General features: G+C 39.0%; 2 protein-coding genes and 2 pseudogenes across 3 annotated transcripts; 1 reads left to right on the plus strand and 3 right to left on the minus strand.

The window, feature by feature from the left end:
• Positions 1–528: 528 nt before the first annotated feature.
• LOC137714278 (class V chitinase-like) lies at positions 529–1,921 on the minus strand. The gene is made up of 2 exons (XM_068453526.1): positions 772–1,921; positions 529–650 (listed from the first exon to the last, which is right to left on the minus strand). Exons 1-2 carry the CDS (start codon positions 1,880–1,882, stop codon positions 631–633), a joined length of 1,131 nt encoding a protein of 376 aa, XP_068309627.1. The 5' UTR covers positions 1,883–1,921; the 3' UTR covers positions 529–630.
• An 885-nt stretch (positions 1,922–2,806) lies between these two features.
• LOC137711358 (G-type lectin S-receptor-like serine/threonine-protein kinase At1g11410) lies at positions 2,807–6,557 on the plus strand. 2 transcript variants are annotated; one of them, XM_068450595.1, is made up of 7 exons: positions 2,807–3,995; positions 4,310–4,435; positions 4,586–4,752; positions 4,838–5,048; positions 5,214–5,451; positions 5,547–5,697; positions 5,864–6,557. In XM_068450595.1, exons 1-7 carry the CDS (start codon positions 2,837–2,839, stop codon positions 6,167–6,169), a joined length of 2,358 nt encoding a protein of 785 aa, XP_068306696.1. In that variant the 5' UTR covers positions 2,807–2,836; the 3' UTR covers positions 6,170–6,557. The 2 variants fall into 2 exon arrangements, with proteins under 2 accessions (XP_068306696.1, XP_068306688.1); XM_068450587.1 differs by having other exon boundaries at positions 4,304–4,435; positions 5,864–6,555.
• Positions 6,558–13,565: 7,008 nt separating this feature from the next.
• On the minus strand, positions 13,566–17,067 carry LOC137738354 (uncharacterized; annotated as a pseudogene).
• Positions 17,068–17,888: 821 nt separating this feature from the next.
• Positions 17,889–20,822, minus strand: LOC137738452 (class V chitinase-like; annotated as a pseudogene).
• Positions 20,823–20,826: the final 4 nt, after the last annotated feature.

Here is a 20,826-nt window from a genome sequence, read left to right on the forward strand (position 1 = left end):
TTTAATTTAACATTGTATTATCATATGTAAGTTTTTTATTCACATAAAATGCACTATTAAGCTAGCACGGCAAATGACTTTAAAATCTTTCAAACAAGTTTCCCAAATGATTTGTGGACACACATAGAATCATAGATACAATTTTAAAATGCCGAATTTAACATTATAAGTAATTGGTTTGGATAGATAAGATGTTCAAGTTCGCTTATTACTATTATTTGGTGTGTGAGGTCACATTAACCATAGTCTTAAAAAGTCAGATTAGTATGGCATTTGCCTCTTTTTTTCTTTTCTTTTTTAATTTTTTTTTAACACAAACGATATTTTCTACATTAAGGGGAATGAGTTGGCTTTAGTCGCACAATGGGCTGGTAATAATGTGGATCAAACTCACATTTGGCGAGAATCGAATCTAAGAATACCACTAAACCGTAATGCTAAGTGACTAGCAAACAAAACAATTGACGAAGTTAGTAGAGTATCAATTGAGGAAAAAAAGAAGAAGTCATAGACTCATAGCACAATAGATACATAAAAAACGGTTATTGTTTATTTGGCCTCATTAGCCTTTATTGCAAGGTATTTTGTCTACAAATATAGTGTAGATGTAGGTAAATGTATCAGCAATGTTCATCCCCAAGTAGTTGAAGCTGCAACAACAATAAACGTGGACGGTCAATCAAAAAGATGTTAATTTGTTATCGTGTCGTGCATGCTTTTGCCACGTGTAGGAGAGACGTTTCAAAAATAAATAGGTTACCATCCACCAACCTGTTTGAGAAAGAGCCCAATTGCTGTCGTCACCACTGACTTGCCAAGCAAAGTATCCAAGAAGTGCCTTTTCCTTGGCATATGAAACCTTGGCAGAGATACTCTCCGTATCATCGTACCCAATCCATGTCGTCCCGGAGTAGCAATAGTTTGTTACAACCGTCGCATTGTACACCGTCTCCGCCGCATTCTGGCTGATAAAATCCCTTATCTGGTTGTAATCCATGGTCCCATCTGTCCCGGCATTAGCGGGTCCATCAGCCGGAGCAAAAAGTCCATGGTTATCAGCGTTGACCAAGCGCCAAGCGTAGCCATAGAACGGAAGGCCTAGGACTATCTTGTTGGCAGCCACACCTGCCCCAATCCAAGATGTGATCCCGGCATTCCCGTTAATTTGGCTAGCTGTGGCATTGTATAACGCAGCAGGTGGGCCAGTGTTGGCTCTGCTTGACTCCCAGGCAGAGCCATAGAAGTCGTAAGCCATGACGTTGATCCAGTCCAGACTATTTGATATGGACTCAAAGGGGTAATTTATGGTGTAGTAATCCGCTGAGCGATGTACTGCTGCGGTTAAAAGCAATGCCGTGCTCCCAGATGTCTGCGATTCATTGGCCACGGCTGCACGCAATTCGGTGAGAAGGGTGCCGAAGTTGGTCATGTGAGTGGTGGTGGATGGATATTCCCAATCAATGTCAAGGCCGTGGAAGTTGTATGACCTAGCTAGACTGATGGAGGAGTCAATGAATGACTTACGCCGATCCGGTTGGCTCGCCATTGCAGCGAATCTGTCTGCAAGGACAGCACCGCCACCGCCTCCAATGGACAAGAGGGTTTTGACAGAAGGGTTGTTTTGTTGGACTGTTTGGGTGAAGCTTGAGAATTGTGCTTGGTTAGAGGAAGAAACTGTGACTTGGTACGTGTCGGCGTCGAGGTCAGCAAATGCACAGAAAAGATGAGTGAAGAGGGTGGAATCTATGCTGGAGGCTGGAAGTCCACTGTCCCAATACCAGTATGCGCCCTTGACGGCGGATTGGCCGACGGAGACATTGAGTTGGATAAGGAAAATGAGGGTGGAAAGGAGTAATGGAAGGGTTGTAGTTTTGGAAGACATTGAAGCAAATTAAGAACAGCAATATATTCTTGCTTGTATACAAACATACTTATACACACACACACACACGTATATATATGAACTTAGATCAAAATTCCATTCAAACTTCGCTGTTTGATTTCTTGTGATGAAATTTTGAGATAACACTGCTTCTGGTCTAAAATGTCAGCTTGAATTTATCCAAAACTAAAGAATATATTTGGATATTTTAGACAGATGATTTATCGCTAGAAGCCAAGCTAATCCTATTTTGATTAGTCTATGCTTTAGATTGCGGACCTGGCTTCTCTATCCTCTTACTTCCCATACACTCATATCTTCTCACGGTTAAGTCACGTTAATATTTTATATTAATTTTTTTTATAATGATAATATGATAAAAAATAATAGTAATATAAAATAACATTTTATATTGATAATAAGATTAAAAATAATAGTAATATAAAATATTGACGTGATTTAATCGTGATCGTACAAATAGAAGGAGATGATAATGTATGGGAAGCGGAAGGACAGAGAAGCCAGGTCGTTAGATTGCGGTGCCGAACGGTAGATTCTTCTACCATGAAACTGACGGTACTTTTTTTAATCTTTATCTTTGTCATCACGTTACTTGTAATGTCTAAAATATACTGTATAATAATAAAAAACTAAATTACCTAACCCAATCATACCAAATGTAAAGACTTTTCAACATCTGATTTTATTAATTTGTTGACCCAATATTTTAATTTTATGGAGATGAAAGTCACCATTGACATTGACGTTAATGTTGTTATTTATTGATACTTCTCTGGAGATCATTACTTTCCATCTACCCATACTTCTCAATGTCAATGTTCCTACCGACTGCTGGTTATTCAACGTCAATGTTCCTACCGACTGCTGGTACCTCTCTCCATGGACCCCTCATTATCATTTGCAACATTTATTTTCTAAATACAGTCATCATTCATGGACTTGCAATGTGAAATCCTGTTTCCGTCTCTGACATCAACTATCTCGCCGTTCTCAATGGTATCCAAATTTTTAGCTCTACCATTCTTCTTCTTTTTCCATATTTTTTTTGGTTTTAGATTCCAACCTTCGGAGGCACAATCTTGGATCAAAGCTGCATACTGGTATTCCGGCAGCGAATTCCCTATTTCCGACATCAACTCTCCGCTCTTCACTCACCTTATTTACGCTTACACAGATGTTAACTCATCATCCTATGAGCTTTCTTCCTTCTCCTCCGACCCCTCGGAGCAGTACTACTCCACCTTCACGCCAACCGTCAAGCTAAAGAACCCATCAGTCACTACTCTCGTCTCCATTGGCGGTGGAAATGCAGACTACGGTGTCATTTCAACCATGGTCAGTAGCTCTTCTCACAGAAAGTCTTTCATTGATTCTTCGATAATTTTCGCAAGGCGTTATGGCTTCCTAGGCCTAGACTTTTGTTGGGTTTCAGCTAACACAAGCTCGGACATGACCAATATGGGGAAGTTATTTGAAGAGTGGCGGGCAGCTATCGCTTCTGAAGCCACAAAAAACAGCCAAACACCACTGATTTTGACTGCTGCCGTGCAGTACAAGCCAGATTTTGAGTCCTTCGCTTTCCCGGTTGAATCAATCCGGGACAACTTGAACTGGGTACATGTCATGGCCTATGACTATCACGGACCGTGGACCAATTTCACCGGTGCTCATGCAGCACTATACGATACATCGAGTGACTGGAACACGGACTATGGTATCAAATCATGGATTGGCAGGGGATTATCTGCTTCCAAACTGGTTTTGGGATTGCCTTTCTATGGATATGCTTGGACGCTAAGCAATCCCAGGGACAGCGCTATTGGCGCACCGGCTAAAGGTCCTGCTATTACCAAGGATGGATCGATGAGCTACAGGGATATCAAAGGCTACACTGATAGATATGGGGCTGACATAGTCTACAATGCTACTTATGTAGCGAAGTACTGTGTGATCGATTCGGCTTGGATCGGTTTCGATGATGCTGAAGTTGTGAAAATAAAAGTTTCTTATGCTAAGGAGCAGAATTTGCTTGGATACTACGTCTGGCAGGTCTCACATGATGATAATTGGGTGCTTTCTCTTGCAGCTGCAGGTAAGAAAAAGAAAGTAACTTTCGCACACGTTTTCTCTCTCTCTCTCTCTCTCTCTCTCTCTCTCTCTCTCTCTCTCTCTCTCTCCCCTCCCAATGGACCGAAATAAACAAGCGTGTACAAACGCTTCTGCATGGTTATTTGAAAAAAGTCAGAAATTAGCAGTCAAGACAGGACAATAAAATATTTTGGTTTTGTTTGTTGAATGAAGATTAACAATATGATTGTCTAAACTTGGACGTTTACGTCGAAAATTTTCCCAACAATGCATTCCTTCCGACTTGTAATGACGAATTTTATATGCTCACAGCTCAAGAGGGTGGAAGCAATGGACAAAACAAACGGAGACTTCTTGTAATCGTTTTGACCACTATAGCTTCAGTTATTCTCGTGCTAGGCTCCGCGTTGAGTTACTTCCGTATGAGACTGCACAAATCAAAAGGTATATAGCTTATAGTATGTCTCTGTACACGACGTCTGTTCATTTTTTTTTGTTTGTGGCCTGAAGTATTGAAGCTTTAAATATTTACGTTTTAGGATTAGTATTTTTGACTTTTTCTGTTAACCATTTTGTTTCATAAAAATTATGCAGCTAAGGTATCAAAATCCAGGGCAAATGATATAGCAGACACAGCTGGAAAATTCGACAGCAACGTTCCTAATCTGAAAATATTTAGCATTGCTGACGTTGAGGCGGCAACGGATGGATTTTCGATTGAAAATAAGCTTGGAGAGGGCGGTTATGGCCCCGTTTATAAGGTAAACTTTTATAATAAGCATGTTATTGGAAGATTCAAAACCATTAAACATGCTGCTGACCATGAGTGTATGCTTAACTTACTAGGGAGTATTGCCAGATGGACAAGAAATCGCTGTGAAGAAACTATCAAAAGCTTCAACTCAAGGATTTGAGGAGTTCAAGAACGAGGTCATGCTCACCGCAAAATTACAACACGTAAATCTTGTTAGGGTTTTGGGATTTTGCATCGAACACCATGAGCAAATGCTGATTTACGAGTACATGCCAAAGAAAAGCTTGGAGCTCTACCTCTTTGGTAACTCAATACGAGATTTAGCTGTTTTCTGTGCCACAAACCTTTAAGCTAAATATAATGAAAAGCTTGTTAGCATATGATCCTCGTATGCTGTCTCTAATGAACCATGCATTTTTTGATACATTTCAATGCAGAACTGATTGGAGAATATCTGTCTAAATGTAGATCCTGTTAGAAGATATGAATTGGATTGGAGAAAGCGGGTTCAAATTATCGAAGGGGTTACTCAGGGACTTCTTTACCTCCAAGAGTACTCAAGATTGACAATCATCCATCGGGATCTGAAAGCTAGCAACATTTTACTTGATGCAGAGATGAGGCCTAAGATCTCGGATTTTGGTATGGCCAGAATTTTCGCAAAGGATGAACTCGAAGCAAATACAGGTCGTATTGTTGGAACATAGTACGTGACTCTATTTCTTATCGAAGCTATACTCTCTAATTGAGCTTATTTCATTACGTATGTGATTAGTAATTCTTCTAAATCATTCTATGCAGTGGTTATGTACCTCCAGAATACGTTAAGAAAGGTTTATACTCCACTAAATCAGATGTTTACAGCTTCGGAGTTCTGCTTCTACAGATCATAAGTGGCAAGAAGAATGCCCCCTACTATGGTTCAGATGAAGACTTAAACCTACTAGAATATGTAAGTTTCTTCAAGTACCACAGTCACTTCAGAATTAATATTTACTTTGGTTTTTCTACGAATTAAACCTTTGCGTTTCAATTACATGGCATGAAACATTCAACAATTTCGGGCATATTTACTTTGGAAATTCAATTACATGGCATGAAACATTCAACAATTTCAGGCATATTTACTTTGGAAACAAGGAAAGGGGATGGAGTTTATGGATCCCGCACTTGACGATACACATTCTTTATGCAAATTGATGAGATGCTTGCAAATTGCTCTCCTATGTGTTCAAGAAAATGCAAACGATAGGCCTTCGATGTTGGAAATTTCTTCAATGCTACAAAATGAAGGAGCTACAATGGAAAATCCCAAAATTCCAGCTTTCTCAAAAAGAAACGAAGACGAAGAAACTAATCCCACACCGCGGCCAGAAGCTTGTTCCATCAATGATGCAACAATCTCAGAAGTTGTAGCCCGATGAGTGGTAAATGCTAAGTAATTAATCCATCTCGACTCGGAAAACTTAAGGGCTAAATGTTAACATATTGTGGATGAATGTGTTTATTGATGGAAAACAATATTATCACAGCGGATAATCTTCTAGTAGGAAAAGTAGTCCCTACGTTGTGAATTAACATTCACTTAGGCCGTATAAGAGTTCGGCAGACCCCACCGAATTTCAAATAAAGTTCGGCAGAGTTTGACTGAACTTTAACGAAATGTCCGGCATCCATCGACCGAACGCAACTGAAGTCCTATGGTCTACAATGTCCGAACGCCATCCGTTACACCACATCACTAATTCTTGTTCACACTCAAAACTTTTAATGTTAACAACGCAAATGTTACATAATCTATCCAAGAACCAACAATGACGAAGAAATTAATCTCACGTCGGAGTTAGAAATTTGTTCGGTTAATGATTCGACATTGTCTTAGGTTGTAGTTTAATTGAAATTTGTTCTGTGTTAGTATGTAACGGTAGCCATTTATTTTGTTTTGTTCTTCTCTTTAGATAAACAAGCAAAAGTTAATTCGTGCTAAACTCTCTATTGAGTTTGGATTTTCTGTTGTTTACCAGGAACTTTCCGGTAAAGTTTGTCTTGCGATTACTTACACGGGCAAAAGATAATTTCTCCATAATTCGAATTGTTCCTTCTTACATTTCACAAAAAGTTTGGCGGCAAAAGTTTCCATTGCAATTATCGATGACAAATGTATATGTTCTTATTATACGCAAGAAATGTAGACCATGCCAATCTGTGCATCTTAAGGCAAATGTAAGGCCAATCTAGGGCCACCCGGCAGTGTAACTATTGCTTAGAGTGACCCTTTCGAACCACAATTGTGTATACGGCAAGTTATGTGGTCTCAGATAAACTGGGAAAAAGGAGAAAATGAGAGAACTTAAGTGGTTATGTCATTGTATCCTACTGGAGACATATTGCAAGTTACAGAATTTTGTGGATTCGTTTGGTGCTACAATCGGATTAACTAGCTTGTAAAAGGTCGGTCGTGGGCAGACGTGTGCTAGGATGGATTGGACTGGATAATTGGTAAGTGAAATTGTTGATCCTAAAAATTACAAAGCCTACGTGGCACACAGACTGAGTAACTAATGAGCTAACTACGACCTTTGGTTGATGCGGGACGTGCCAACTCGTCGGCTGAGCTCGGCCGAGGAGTAAAATTTGTTGATGTTGCGTTGAATGCGCTACTGACTTCTTGATCTTGCAACTGCCACCGAGGAAGGAAAACGTCTCGGCCTTCGGGTTCTCAAGCCTGAAGACAAGGTTGCTAGTTCTGCGAAGTTCACGAATCGTCGGCGCCGGGTTCGGTCACGGTGATTATATTCGTAAGAGTATAAGCACGTTGAACCGGCTCCAAACTATACGGACACAGGTACTCAAAAGAGATGTATGTCTTGATGGTAAATGTGGTTCGGCCGTCAGAATGCCAAACTCTGAAAATCATTTGTGAGTATCCAATCATAAAACCACTCGGCGTTCAATGTACCGAATGTAGTAACTTGTAACACCTTATTTCACTGAGAAGCCTAATATGATGACCTCTGCCAATAAGGATTTGGAAATCTTTCTCGACCGAGACTTGAATAGGTAACCAATCGGCCTCGACGCAGTGCTGTTTATCCAAACTGAAGATGTTCACCGGTTGCCTTCACAATGCTATTTATCCAAACTGAAGATGTGTTACCGGAAAAAGAAAATAAAAAAATCTCAAGATGTTTGAGAGGTTTGCGTATGGCAGTTGTGTGTTGAATTGGAGGGGGTTTGAATGATGCACTCTGCTCTCTATTTATAGCAACAAATCCTCCTTAAGATCGAGTTGAAACCATATTCGGATTAGGACTTCTTATTCTGATCCAACCTTATCTCGACCAATGCTACTCTTATTAGGACTTTGAACTCACCCCCTTTTCAGGTCGTATTCATTTTCGACCGAGAATCCTCATTGCATTAGGACTTCGACCCATTCGCTCTTATCCAATTCACTCATCCTTGCAATAAGACTCGACCACCCTAACTGAGCGGCTTAGGACCACTAGGCACCCCATAGTACATTTGGAAAAGCTTTGGGCTGAACATAAACCTACGCTCGACCCAATAATATTATTTTGGGCCTAAACATTGCCCCCTCACTTCTGAGGTCTTCGGCCTAGAATTCCTTCGCCGATTTTCAACCTTGAAGAAGTGAAATTAAACCTTACAAGATAACTACATGATAATGAAAAGCCTCAAACATCTCATCCATCGAGCGCATTTATGAAGCACGATCGCACGATCCGAATTCCCCTGCACGTCTTGCCATGTGTCAATCTTTTGGTTAACCTAGTAGCCCTTAATCATGACCCTCGAAAACATGCGCCAGCCGAAATGTCTCTTCCGTATTAATGCATTAAATCTGCCGTAACACGCAATCGTGCGTCCTCAAACCACAAAAACCTCGATCATATCCCCTAGATTCCCTGGATATCCATAATGATTTGTGATTTCCTGGTCGATTTTGCCCCAAAGTTTGAAAATTAAACGCTTTTGAAAATCAAACGTTTGATGTTACACCCGCCCCTGCTTATAAGGATAATTCTGTAATTCTCCCTAAAAATTTATAGAATTATCACTTTGGTCCTCATTTTGTCACACAATCAAGATCTGAAAATTTAGTTTATTACTCTACCCTAGACTGCCACGTGGCAGCACCTTAACCCACTTCCTTTTTTTTTTCTCTTTTTGGCCCCCCTGCCGTGACATCCTTTCCCTTCTTCTTTCTTCTTTTTCTTTTCTTCTTTTCCTTCTTTTCTTTTGGTTTGTCTGCACCTTCTTTTTCCTTTCTTTCGAAAACTCCTCCCTTTCTCTCTTTTTCTTCCCCGTGACAACACACACACACCCACAGCTACACCTACGCGAGGAAATCATCACCACCATCGCCGTTGAACTGCTTCTCTCTCTCTTTCTCTCTCCCCTGCTCGCGGTGCCGAGAGTACGCCGAGCTTCTCCGGCGAATTTTAGCTTGTTTTCCGGTTGGGTAAGCTTGATTTCTTCCTTTTTAGTCTTATTAGATGTTGGTTAGATGTGGTTTTTGATCTTGGGTTCTTGATTTTCAAGGTTTTGGAGGGTTTTTGGCACGGGTGAGTGCACACCCAAATTTCCGGCGAGATTGTGTTTTTCGAAGGTTTTTCCGGCCACCACAAGCCGTTTCACGGCGAACCCAAGGTATAAAACTACTCCTCTCCTCTAGTGCTTCATTTTGGTACCTAGATTGGGGGCTAGTTCGAGAGTTTGAAGTTGGCCGGAGCTATGGAATCTCCGGTGGTCTTCTCCGGCGCACCCTGGCCTTCGGGCCGTTCTCCACCCACACACACGGGCCTTAGGCCCGTTTGGTCTCTGGCCCAAAACCCTAAACCTTTTCCTTTTTATTTTTAGTTTTGTTTCATTTTTTAAAAACCCAAAAGGCCTTAGGGCCTTGGTAGCAGCCCAAACCCCTTTCCCCTATGTCTTAAGGCCTTCGGGCCTGTTAACCAAAACCCAAACCCATTTTCTGTTTTACCAAACCAAACCCACCTAAAAAACCTAAACCCATTTACCCAAAGCCCAAAACCCTAACCCAAAACCCAATGACCCGTGACCCGTGACTCGACCCGTTGACCCGTGGACCCGTTGACCCGTTGACTCTGACATGTTGACTTTGACCCGTTGACCGTTGACCGGGTCAACGGTCAACGTTGACTTTTGACTTTGACTAGTCAACGGTCAACGTTGACTTTGATCGTTGACTTTTTGTGTTTTCGTACGGAGACCCCCCTAGGCTAATTTCGACGTTCTAAACCCGTTTCCGATGTCCGTTTTCTCAAATTCAATCGTTTGAGTAGAGTTTGACTGAAAGTACTCAATTATGTGTTTAGGTGCGATTCTTAGCGGTGACTCCGTTATTCCTGTTTGGTACGGCTTGCACCCTCGGTGTACGGTGAGTGGACCTCTTCTAAAAATGCATGTTTTAATGGTAGAATTGCATACACAGAAAAACATGACTTTACGATTATGTTTTATGAAACGTTTTGAGATAACATGCTTACTGAGGCTAGTTTGAAGTATTACTATTTTTCCTATAACCCATGTTCTTATAGAATATCTGATGGATGACGATATGATATTTAGAACATGTTTAGAACACTTCTTTATAGTATAGATGATGGATGACTTTATACTATGAAGTTGATTTTCAATATATGTATGTTCACTGGTTTTATACTTACCTAGTGGTCCTTTCCGCTACGGGACGAAGGGATAGATCCGGTCCGTCCCGGGCGACGGTTTGGTGTTGGCATAGGGCCTGAAGTGTATTTTCCTCTGACTGTCTGCTCAGAGACGGGGAGCCGACAAGGGGCCTGAAGTGCATTTTCCTCTGACTGTCTGCTCAGAGACGGGGAGCCGGCATGGGGCCTAAAGTGTTATATCAGACATTCACTAGTGTTTATTATTTATGCGATTTATGATTTGAGACATTTCACGACATGCTAGATTTCGGAAAACCTATATTCATTATTATACTTGTGTTTCCATAAACCTGGGCGTTAGTATGTTGATAACTGTTTTACTATTACTGTATATATAAACTTGGTCCACTCACCTTTGTTTTGCGCCCCCTTCAGGACCTAGGAACGAGGATTACGACCTAAGCTACGAGGCGTTCCCCTACCAGTGATTTGTGTCATATTCGCTCCGCTTCGCCACTTATTGTAATAGCACTTCTTTATTCTTAGTTCTGCTTGTACTCTGTATTAGAATTATGCTCTGGACGTGCTGTGTGTTTACCTAATTTCAATATTTAGAAGTAGAACTTTTATTTGGGTTTTTAGCCTTTATTGCTTACTTTAGTTTATTTTCTTAGTTTTTGTTTAATTAAATGGCTTGCGTCACCCTTCGGGTGTCGGCCAGCACTTGACCATCTCGATGTCCCTAGGACCTCGGGGTCGGGGCGTGTCATTTGACCTTTCTCTCGAAATGCTTATAAATGCCTAAATCCCTTCCATTTGCATTTTACGCTTCCAAAAACCTTGAAAATCCTCTCGCCATTTTGTCTTCAAAATCCCAAAAAACCCAGAAATTCTCATTCCATAAATCCTTCAAGTTCTCCATAAGTGCCTAGTGCCGGGACTTTATTAACCGGAGCACCATAAAAAACCTGCGATTTGAAGGTGACTCAAGCGCTTCCCATTAGATCTTGGGACCACTTTTTAAAGACAACGTCTCGGCGTCCATTACCAACCTCCTCAAAGATCACACTGCCTAGAACCCTTGCTTCAAGGTTTTGATTGGTCGAAGTGGGAATCGACTAAACCCCAAGGAGCTTGGCCTTCAACTACTGCGGCTTGGGTAGCGTGGGTTGAAAGGATGAAGAAGTTCTTCAATAAAGAATAGAGGGTTCTCGGTATTTATGATGCTATCAAGCTCTCGACCATCGAGATCGTCATGGACAAAGAGTTTCTTATGGCAGCTCTAAGCTTTTGGTGCTCGGCCACTAATACTATAATCCTTCCACTCGGCCCCATTGGTCCCACTATTCTTGATATCTCAGCCATTCTTAGGACCTCCCCTTCAAGTCTCTCGATTGATGTCTCCCTCTCTGGGTGTCCATCCAACCTCGACCTCAAGATGCTCTTCGACGAACGTGCTATCGAATCACTGAGGAAGAAAAATCAAGAGCCCCTAAAAGAAGAAGTTCAAAAATTGCACAAGAACTTCTTTAACTACAACACCCTTATTCAACATTTCGTTGGTCGTGGCCTCGCTGACAATGTACATCTTACATTTCAATTCATTATTTGAAACCTTTTCAGTCGAACAAGAAGATTAGAGGCCAAATATGAAGATTTTGAAACCCAAAGTAATCAGATCTCATGATCGAATTGGTGGTTTTCTAAGTGTGTTGCTCTTTTATGACTTGGCTCCGATGGCCGTGGCCTCACTGTAAGTGTGAACAAACTTATTTGATCCCAAATACTTTATTATTTATGCTTATACATTCTTTGTTTAGATTGCTGAAATTGCAAGAATTTTCTGCGGCATCACAGATGACTCGGCTTGACTTCAATCCCAAAAAGTTAAAAAAAAGGTATTTATGATATTGTCATATTGATTCACCATGATTTAACAGGTAAAACTTAGAAATTAAACAAGCACAATCTCAAATCAGGATTTAGTTTTGAATTTCTGTGCAGGTGCATTTTGCCACATCACCAACAACTACTACTACACATTTGGGACAATTAAACAAGTACGTTGTAGAATACATAAAAAATCATGTAAATTGTATATATTTAGGACTTAGAAATTAGCTATTTTGATGGTACATAGGCTTTTAATGCAAATCCAATAGAATCTAGATGAAACTGAAAGACTTATTATACAATGTAAATTAAGTTGCTTTGATTAATTTTTGAATTATTTTGAAGTGATTTTGATAGATTCTGGGTTAAGATCCCAAAATCCGCTGCGAAGCGCGGACATTTTTGCTAGTTAAATCCTAATTTTGCATGAATCTTAATTTAGCTTCCAAATCAATTTCTTAACAAATGAATTGTTTTAAAACTGCAGCTTCAAAGTCATGGATTCTTGACGAATGAGAAGATAAAAAGATCGAATTCCGTACCGGAAACTCGCACCTGTTTCATATTTAGTATGTAAAGCATCGATTCATCGAGTGATTAGCGAGTGTTTAGATTATTGAAATGAACCTTAATTATTTTATTTGTAGCATGAATCTAAGTAGATTGGAGATTTGTTATTTTATTTGATCAAGAGCCGCATTCAATTTATATTTTGGAAAATGTTCATCTCAATCGATCCACATAATCGCAAAGGGCAGTATGTAGAACTAAAACATTCTTCTTGGAAAATAAGGGATGCAATTTAAGTTAATCAAGATATTAACCCCCGATGGAAAGTAACGGAAAGAATTAGGAGGAGAGATTTCTTTGACCTTCTTAGAGTAACCGGTGTATTCTAACAAAAGGGAATGTAAGGATGCCGGAATTAGCTTTGCTTGTCTCTCACCCATTCAACAAAGTTATCAAAAATCACCGGCCATGCTTGATCAGAATCATAATTTTTCAGGTCTGGAAAACTTATCAGCCAAAACTAAAGAAACAACAATCCGAACTCGTAGTTTTTCATGTGATACCAAATATTTTACACGAAGGAGTCTTATCATAATCTTTTACTTGATCGAGTGATGTTGTTTAGCCTCCCAAAATCACGGCTAGGATTTCAAGCCAAAGAAGAAGAAACTAAAATGTGTAAAGAAACAACAAAATAGGAACCGGAATTTCTGGAGAAAATAAAAGCAAACACAAGTTTACCTCATTACAAAAACGGTAAAAATGCATCCATTGATCCATATTTAGTGCCCTGTACTCGGTTTGGACCTGCCAAAAAATAAATTCAAGGCATCAAAGAACATGAAAGCTCAATAGAATAAAGATGATGATATTCATCAACTGTTTGATGAAATATTTAAGTTGTCACGCAATAATATGGACACTTTTATTTCTACAAATTTGGGCATTGTCGATAAGGCTTTAGGTTGTTTGTTGGACAGCTGTAATCATAATCATGATCTCATTGTATTAAGAGAAATGCCAAGGTGAAATTTTTCATGGATTCTCTACCACCTCACAATTTAACGTCAATTCTCGTGCCAATATTATGAACCGTTGTACTAAAAGATGAAATGACAGAGAATCCATAAAGAGTCCCACTTGTAAGACAGTCTACTTAGCATTTCTCTTGAATTAAACCCCTATGATTAGTTCACTAGATTAGGACTAAAGTTCGACAAATTAAGAGTAATAATTGTGATTTGGATCAACATTTCATAAGTGAATTAACGACAGGGTAGGTCTTTAGTTAAGTGCATGCACCAACCAATACAAAAAATATTGAGTCAAAAAGGCCTTACACCGCTTTGGAATCTGTGCACCAAGGGAAAACGAAAGGAAAGAAAAAGAAAGGGGGACATAATTGCAAAAGGGAGAAATCCTGTAAAATGTAAACATGAATTAAGTCAGTTTCTTAGAACAGTGTACCTGAAATCCTCTTGCAGTTGCACTCGAATTGAAATATCTTCGAATAGATCAATACTCAAGAAAATAGATTAATGGTTAAATAAGAGTTTACTGAAAGGAGTTTCATGTTCCTCGTACAAACATGATTTGTCTTGGAACCCTAATAGCATATACATCCAACGGGGTTAAACAACCATATTCCTTTTGCATCGGAGTCGATATCTTGTAACACAGTTGTGGACAGAAAACGTACTTACATATGCAATCAGGCTCAAATTAACATCCAATTTCGGCGAATTTTAACCGCCACTTTTGAACAAGAAGTGCTCCTCTTCCAATGTGATCCTATCGCCGGCAACTGATACCCAACTTTCAACCATATTATCAACTGTTCCGTTCAAGATCTCCACTAAGTGAAGGCGCGCATGGTGCCACAGGACTCTGGTGTGCCTCGTTCAACATTCAGTCTCTTAACCCTAGGAACAATTGCCCCATTGAGGTATATAGTATTGTCATCTCCAACCACAATCATTTTCCGAAGACCATTTCCATCTGCTAACTCTTTATGCATGCGACCAAACACCACCAGTGGAGCACAGATTTTGCCAGTTTCTTTTAAGAGGGACAAGGCTTATGCTAGATCTGTACCGGACGAACAATGCTTATGTTATTAAATCTCGACTTAGATTAACAAACCACATGAATGACATGCCTCTTAGATTCATCAGGTCATGATTAACATGCAGCAACCTAAAGGGCCGAGTAGGAAAGTCACATCGATTATGTGTCACTACGTTTAAAAACATAACAAAAGCCATTGCAGTGATTGAGTGAAGAGGTTCGAATCAGATTACCTGGGTCACCATGATCTCCACCTCCAAACACCCAATCTTTTCCACATATGTCATCCATGTTAGAACCAAGACCTGCACAAGGAGTGAACTCAGAAATCTGCATTTAAATGAAGTGACAAGTTTGGCTCCAAAAGCCTGATTATGATTTGTTTCAGCAGACTGATAAACCTGTGGGTCCATTATGTGCAAGAAACATGACCAAATGATCCTCAGGCGCGCCCGAAGCTGCTTTGCATATTCTCTTAGCACTTCCATCCATGTCTTGGACCCCAAACCTAAGTGGTTGATGTTTCAGCACATTAAGTCAGAATTTAAGCCACTATTGTGGAAAACACTTTCTCCGAAGAATTTGCATGATAAATGTGATTCATGCATAGTATCATAAAAAACGAGTACAAAATTCTTGGATGCTACTTTGTATCGGGGCCAACTATATTTTTTGTTTTTTGAATAAGAAAGCAAACAAATCAATAAAATTCTCGTTTCATGTTTCATCAAGAACTGCTTGAAACATTACACACCTTGTAGACAGGAGCTTTTGTCGAAATAAGTTCTTTCCCCCACAAGAAAAAGGTCATCCACCAACAACGCTCAGCTTCAATGTAGGATAGTCCAAACACCGATAACCTACGTGCTCCTCACCGAGACTGAATATTACAAGCATATTATGTAAGAATGACATCTAGAACAGTAAAGATATCATATTTCAATGGAACATTAAGTAATAATGGGTACACAAAAATGCAACAGATATAGCAATTTTAGAATGTTTGACAATCATTAAGATACGACAAACTCACCATTCTAGCTGAAGTTGAACGCCGTCTTTTTTCCTGATATTTGAAATCAAATATTAAAGTAACCAGATTATCATGGACTAAGAATCAGCATTACATCAACACACGTGACGCAAAGGCACGTATGCACCGCACAATTTAGGGTGTCTGAAGAACCCTAAACTTTAAGCATAAGGAATAATTAAGAAAAATACAAAAAAAAAAAAAAAGAAGAGAAACAGTGTTCTTTCCAGAAAACTGTGTTGTATGCCAGGCATCATGGTTTCCCAAAATGACTGCTTTAGCAAAATCAAGATTTGCAACGCTCTTAACGAGTTCAACGTTCTCTTCACCAAAATCACCTGAACAAAATGGAGGAAGGGGAAAGGCCAAAATAGACAAAGGAAGGTAAACTACAGATTTCACAAAACAAATAAAACTCAGCAGCCACGATAGTGCACAACCATGACGTAAAAATGACCACACATGGCTTAAGTGTCTAAACTCGGTTTAGCTATATTGTGATAACAAATTTATCTGCACAATTACAACACTTGGGGACATGTCATGAATTTATCAAACAACCAAAGTTACTAGTTACTCAGCTCACCAATCGGGAAGCACCGAAAAACATATGGTAGACGAAATAGTCAGGGAGAATGAAACCTGCCTGTAAAAAGAACCAAATCCGGCTGCAGTTCGATATAAAGTTACAAACTTTTACTAGAGTTCTTGGTAGGACATACAATTTTTCAATATAATCGGGCAAATATGTATAACCCGGTCCCGAATTAGAAACATAAAATTCGGGCAAAAGGGTTTCTAATATTTAACACAAATTTGTATAATCCCAAATAAACAAAGATTTTAACTTTCTCGATTTTTTTTTTTTTTTTTTTTGTAAGTTGAAGAAAATACTGATGAGGGGGAAAATGCAAGTACCTGCAGCAGTTCAAGTGCTTTCGTATCTTCTTCTAGATTCCGACCATGCTTCACAAAACCCAAAACAAAAAATTGAAAATTTAGAGAAATACAAAACGAAATTTAATTTAACCAACCCGCGATGGTTTCGGAAATTCACAGAGAGTGAGGGAGAGAGAGACTTACGACGTCGTCGACGATTGCTATACGAGCCGAGCTGCGAGCTGCGAGCTGCGGCGGAGGCCATGGAAGCGCGCGCGGCGATGTGGTTGGAGCGAGGGTGGGGACGCGAAGCGGGTAGAGAACACGGTTGGATTCATTTGTAGGCCAACCGAATTGTAGCACGTCCTATTATTTACTGTTAGATAATATTACATTTTTATATGGGAAGTGTTATTGGTACTCAAAAAATCTCATATAAAATGAGAATTTTGAAATGTTAATAACAATTTCCTTTTATATTTATGTAATAAATAGATTAAATCAAACTTATTCAATAATCAATAATGTGGTAAAGATCACCATTATTTTAGAATTTACCGTCACATGACACTTTAATTTAACATTGTATTATCATATGTAAGTTTTTTATTCACATAAAATGCATTATTAAACTAGCACGGCAAATGATTTTAAAATCTTTCAAACAAGTTTCCCAAATGATTTGTGGACACACATAGAATCATAGATACAATTTTCAAATGCCGAATTTAACATTATAAGTAATTGGTTTGGATAGATCCCCGATAAGATGTTCAAGTCCGCTTATTACTATTATTTGGTGTGTGAGGTCACATTAATCATAGCCTTAAAAAGTCATATTAGTATGGCATTCACCTGTTTTTTTCTTTTCTTTTTTAATTTTTTTTTAGCACAAACGATATTTTCTACATTAAGGGGAATGGGTTGGCTTTAGTCTCACAATGGGCTAGTAATAATGTGGTTCAAACTTACATATGGCGAGAATCGAATCTAAGACTTATCATTTAAAAATAAATAAGAATATCACTAGACCGTAATACTAAATGACTCTTCTATTAGTGACTGGCAAACAAAACAATTGACGAAATTAGTAGAGTATCAATTGAGAAAAAAAAGAAGAAGTCATAGACTCATAGCACAATAGATATATAAAAAACGGTTATTGTTTATTTGGCCTCATTAGCCCTTATTGCAAGGTATTTTGTCTACAAATATAGTGTAGTTGTGGGTAAATGTATCAGCAATGTTCATCCCCAAGTAGTTGAAGCTGCAACAACAACAAACATAGACGGTCAATCAAAAAGATGTTAATTTGTTATCGTGTCGTGCATGCTTTTGCCACGTGTAGGAGAGACGTTTCAAAAATAAATGGGTTACCATCCACCAACCTGTTTGAGAAAGAGCCCAATTGCTGTCGTCACCACTGACTTGCCAAGCAAAGTATCCAAGAAGTGCCTTTTCCTTGGCATATGAAACCTTGGCAGAGATTCTCTCCGTATCATCGTACCCAATCCTTGTCGTCCCGGAGTAGCAATAGTTTGTTACAACCGTCGCATTGTACACCGTCTCCGCCGTATTCTGGCTGATAAAATCCCTTATCTGGTTGTAATCCATGGTCCCATCTGTCCCTGCATTAGCGGGTCCATCAGCCGGAGCAAAAAGTCCATGGTCATCGGCGTTGACCAAGCGCCAGAGTAGCCATAGAACGGAAGGCCTAGGACTATCTTGTTGGCAGCCACACCTGCCCCAATCCAAGATGTGATCCCGGCATTCCCGTTAATTTGGCTGGCTGTGGCATTGTCTAACGCAGCAAGTGGGCCAGTGTTGGCTCTGCTTGACTCCAGGTAGAGCCATAGAAGTTGTAAGCCATGACGTTGATCCAATCGAGACGGTTTGATATGGATTCTGATGAGTCAATTTTATATTATATATTTTACTCTATTCTTATTATGTTTTAGTAATTATTTTGAAAGAATTTTAATACTTTAAATTGTATTTTCAATATAGGACTTTCGATTTCATCTGGAGCAAAACATGGTCAAATGGACGAATTATGGAGTAATTTTAGTTTGAGGACGTTCATGAGTCAGTTAGCTTGATCGTATCAAAATATTAGATTTTTCTACTAAGCAATGATTTTCTGGCAATAAAATAAAGGGGCAATGTGCGGTGCTAGAATATTGATGTTGTGGGCTTGAATTGCTTTTTTGGAGTCCAAGATGACCTCTGATGGGTTCGTGGCCTTTTGGAGGATGTTTGAGACTAAAACATGGCTGGATAGTTCCCTTGCAGTTTTTCCTAGTTTAATTAGGACTTTATTTTCTAAGTATTTTATTTTATTATTTAGTTTCCTAGTTGGAATAAGAGACTTATGTTTTAGGGTTTGTGCGATGGCTTAGCAATTATATTGCTTTGCCGTTCTTAGTTTTAGATTACGCTTCCTTTATTCAACTTTGGAGACAGAGAACTTTGCTAGGGTTTACTTCAAGGTGTTTTCATTCTAAGAATATTTTTATTGATTTTTATTATGAGTATGCGTAACTAATTCCTTTGCTAGGGTTAGGCCATAAGCCTTAGCATGAACATGTGATTTTATTGATTTGCTTATGAATGGATGCATGCTTGCTTTGAATTATTAATCAACGCGATTAAAACTATCTATATATTTTAATAATTGATCACCATTAGAATATTTAGACAAGTAATTTGATGCAATTTCTGTTGGAATATCACCTTGAAATTAAGGAGGGCTTCTTGTCATTGGTAATTGTAAGTTCACTTAAGACGAACATCACGCTCTTAAGGGTTGCATGGTTTTTCAGAGGGTTTTCACGAAACTTAATGAGTCTTGCATGTTTATATTTGATCTGAACATCACAGACAGATTACATGTTAGATATACGTTTTTGCTTGAACATCACAAGAAAAATATGCATTAGGAAAACCTAACCTTCAAAGCATGTATGTGGAAATTCATAAGTAATTGATAGAATTGCATAGGATTGTGACAGTGACGGCTAAACCCTAGATTTCTCTAAATTGTTAATTTTATAAAAACGTTTTTCTTCTTTGCTGCCTTTATTTTCAAACTTTTAAGTTTCTTTAATTGTTAATTTAATATTTTCAAATTCAAAAATCTCAAATCTTTGATAAAAATTTGTTTTAATAGTTAAAACAGACTCAAAGGGGTAATTTATGGTGTAGTAATCCGCTAAGCAATGTACTTATCATTGATTGTTGATATTTATCCAACAGTTGTAAGCCATGACGTTGATTCAGTCCAGACTGTTTGATGTGGACTCAAGGGGGTAATTTATGGTGTAGTAATCCGCTGAGCGATGTACCTATCATTGATTGTTGATATTTATCCAATGGTCGTAAACCATGACGTTGATCTAGTCTAGACTATTTGATATGGACTCAACGGGGTAATTTATGGTGAAGTAATCCGCTGAGCGATGTACTTATCATTGATTGTTAATATTTATCCAACGATCGTAAGTCATGACGTTGATCTAGTTCAGACTGTTTGATATGAACTCAAAGGGGTAATTTATAGTGTAGTAATCTGCTGAGCGACGTACTTATCATTGATTGTTGATATTTATTCAACAGTCGTAAGCCATGACATTGATCTAGTCCGTACTGTTTGATATGGACTCAAATGGGTAATTGTAATCTGCTGAGCGATGTACAACTGCGGTTAAAAGCAATGCCGTGTTCCCAGATGTCTGCGACTCATTGGCCACGGCTGCATGCAATTCGGTGAGAAGGGTGCCGAAGTTGGTCATGTGAGTGGTGGTGGATGGATATTCCCAATCAACGTCGAGGCCGTGGAAGACTTTTCAACATCTGATTTTATTAATTTGTTGACCCAATATTTTAATTTTATGGAGACGAATTGCACCGGTGACATTGACCTTAATGTTGTTATTTATTCATGAGGCATGTTTTCTACTCGTCTCTGTGGAGATCATAACTTTTCATCTACCCATACTTTTCAAGTTTTAATGTACCCATACTT

The sequence above is a fragment of the Pyrus communis genome, chromosome 1 (assembly GCF_963583255.1).
Source record: "Pyrus communis chromosome 1, drPyrComm1.1, whole genome shotgun sequence".
In the NCBI taxonomy this organism is placed as follows: Eukaryota; Viridiplantae; Streptophyta; class Magnoliopsida; order Rosales; family Rosaceae; genus Pyrus; species Pyrus communis.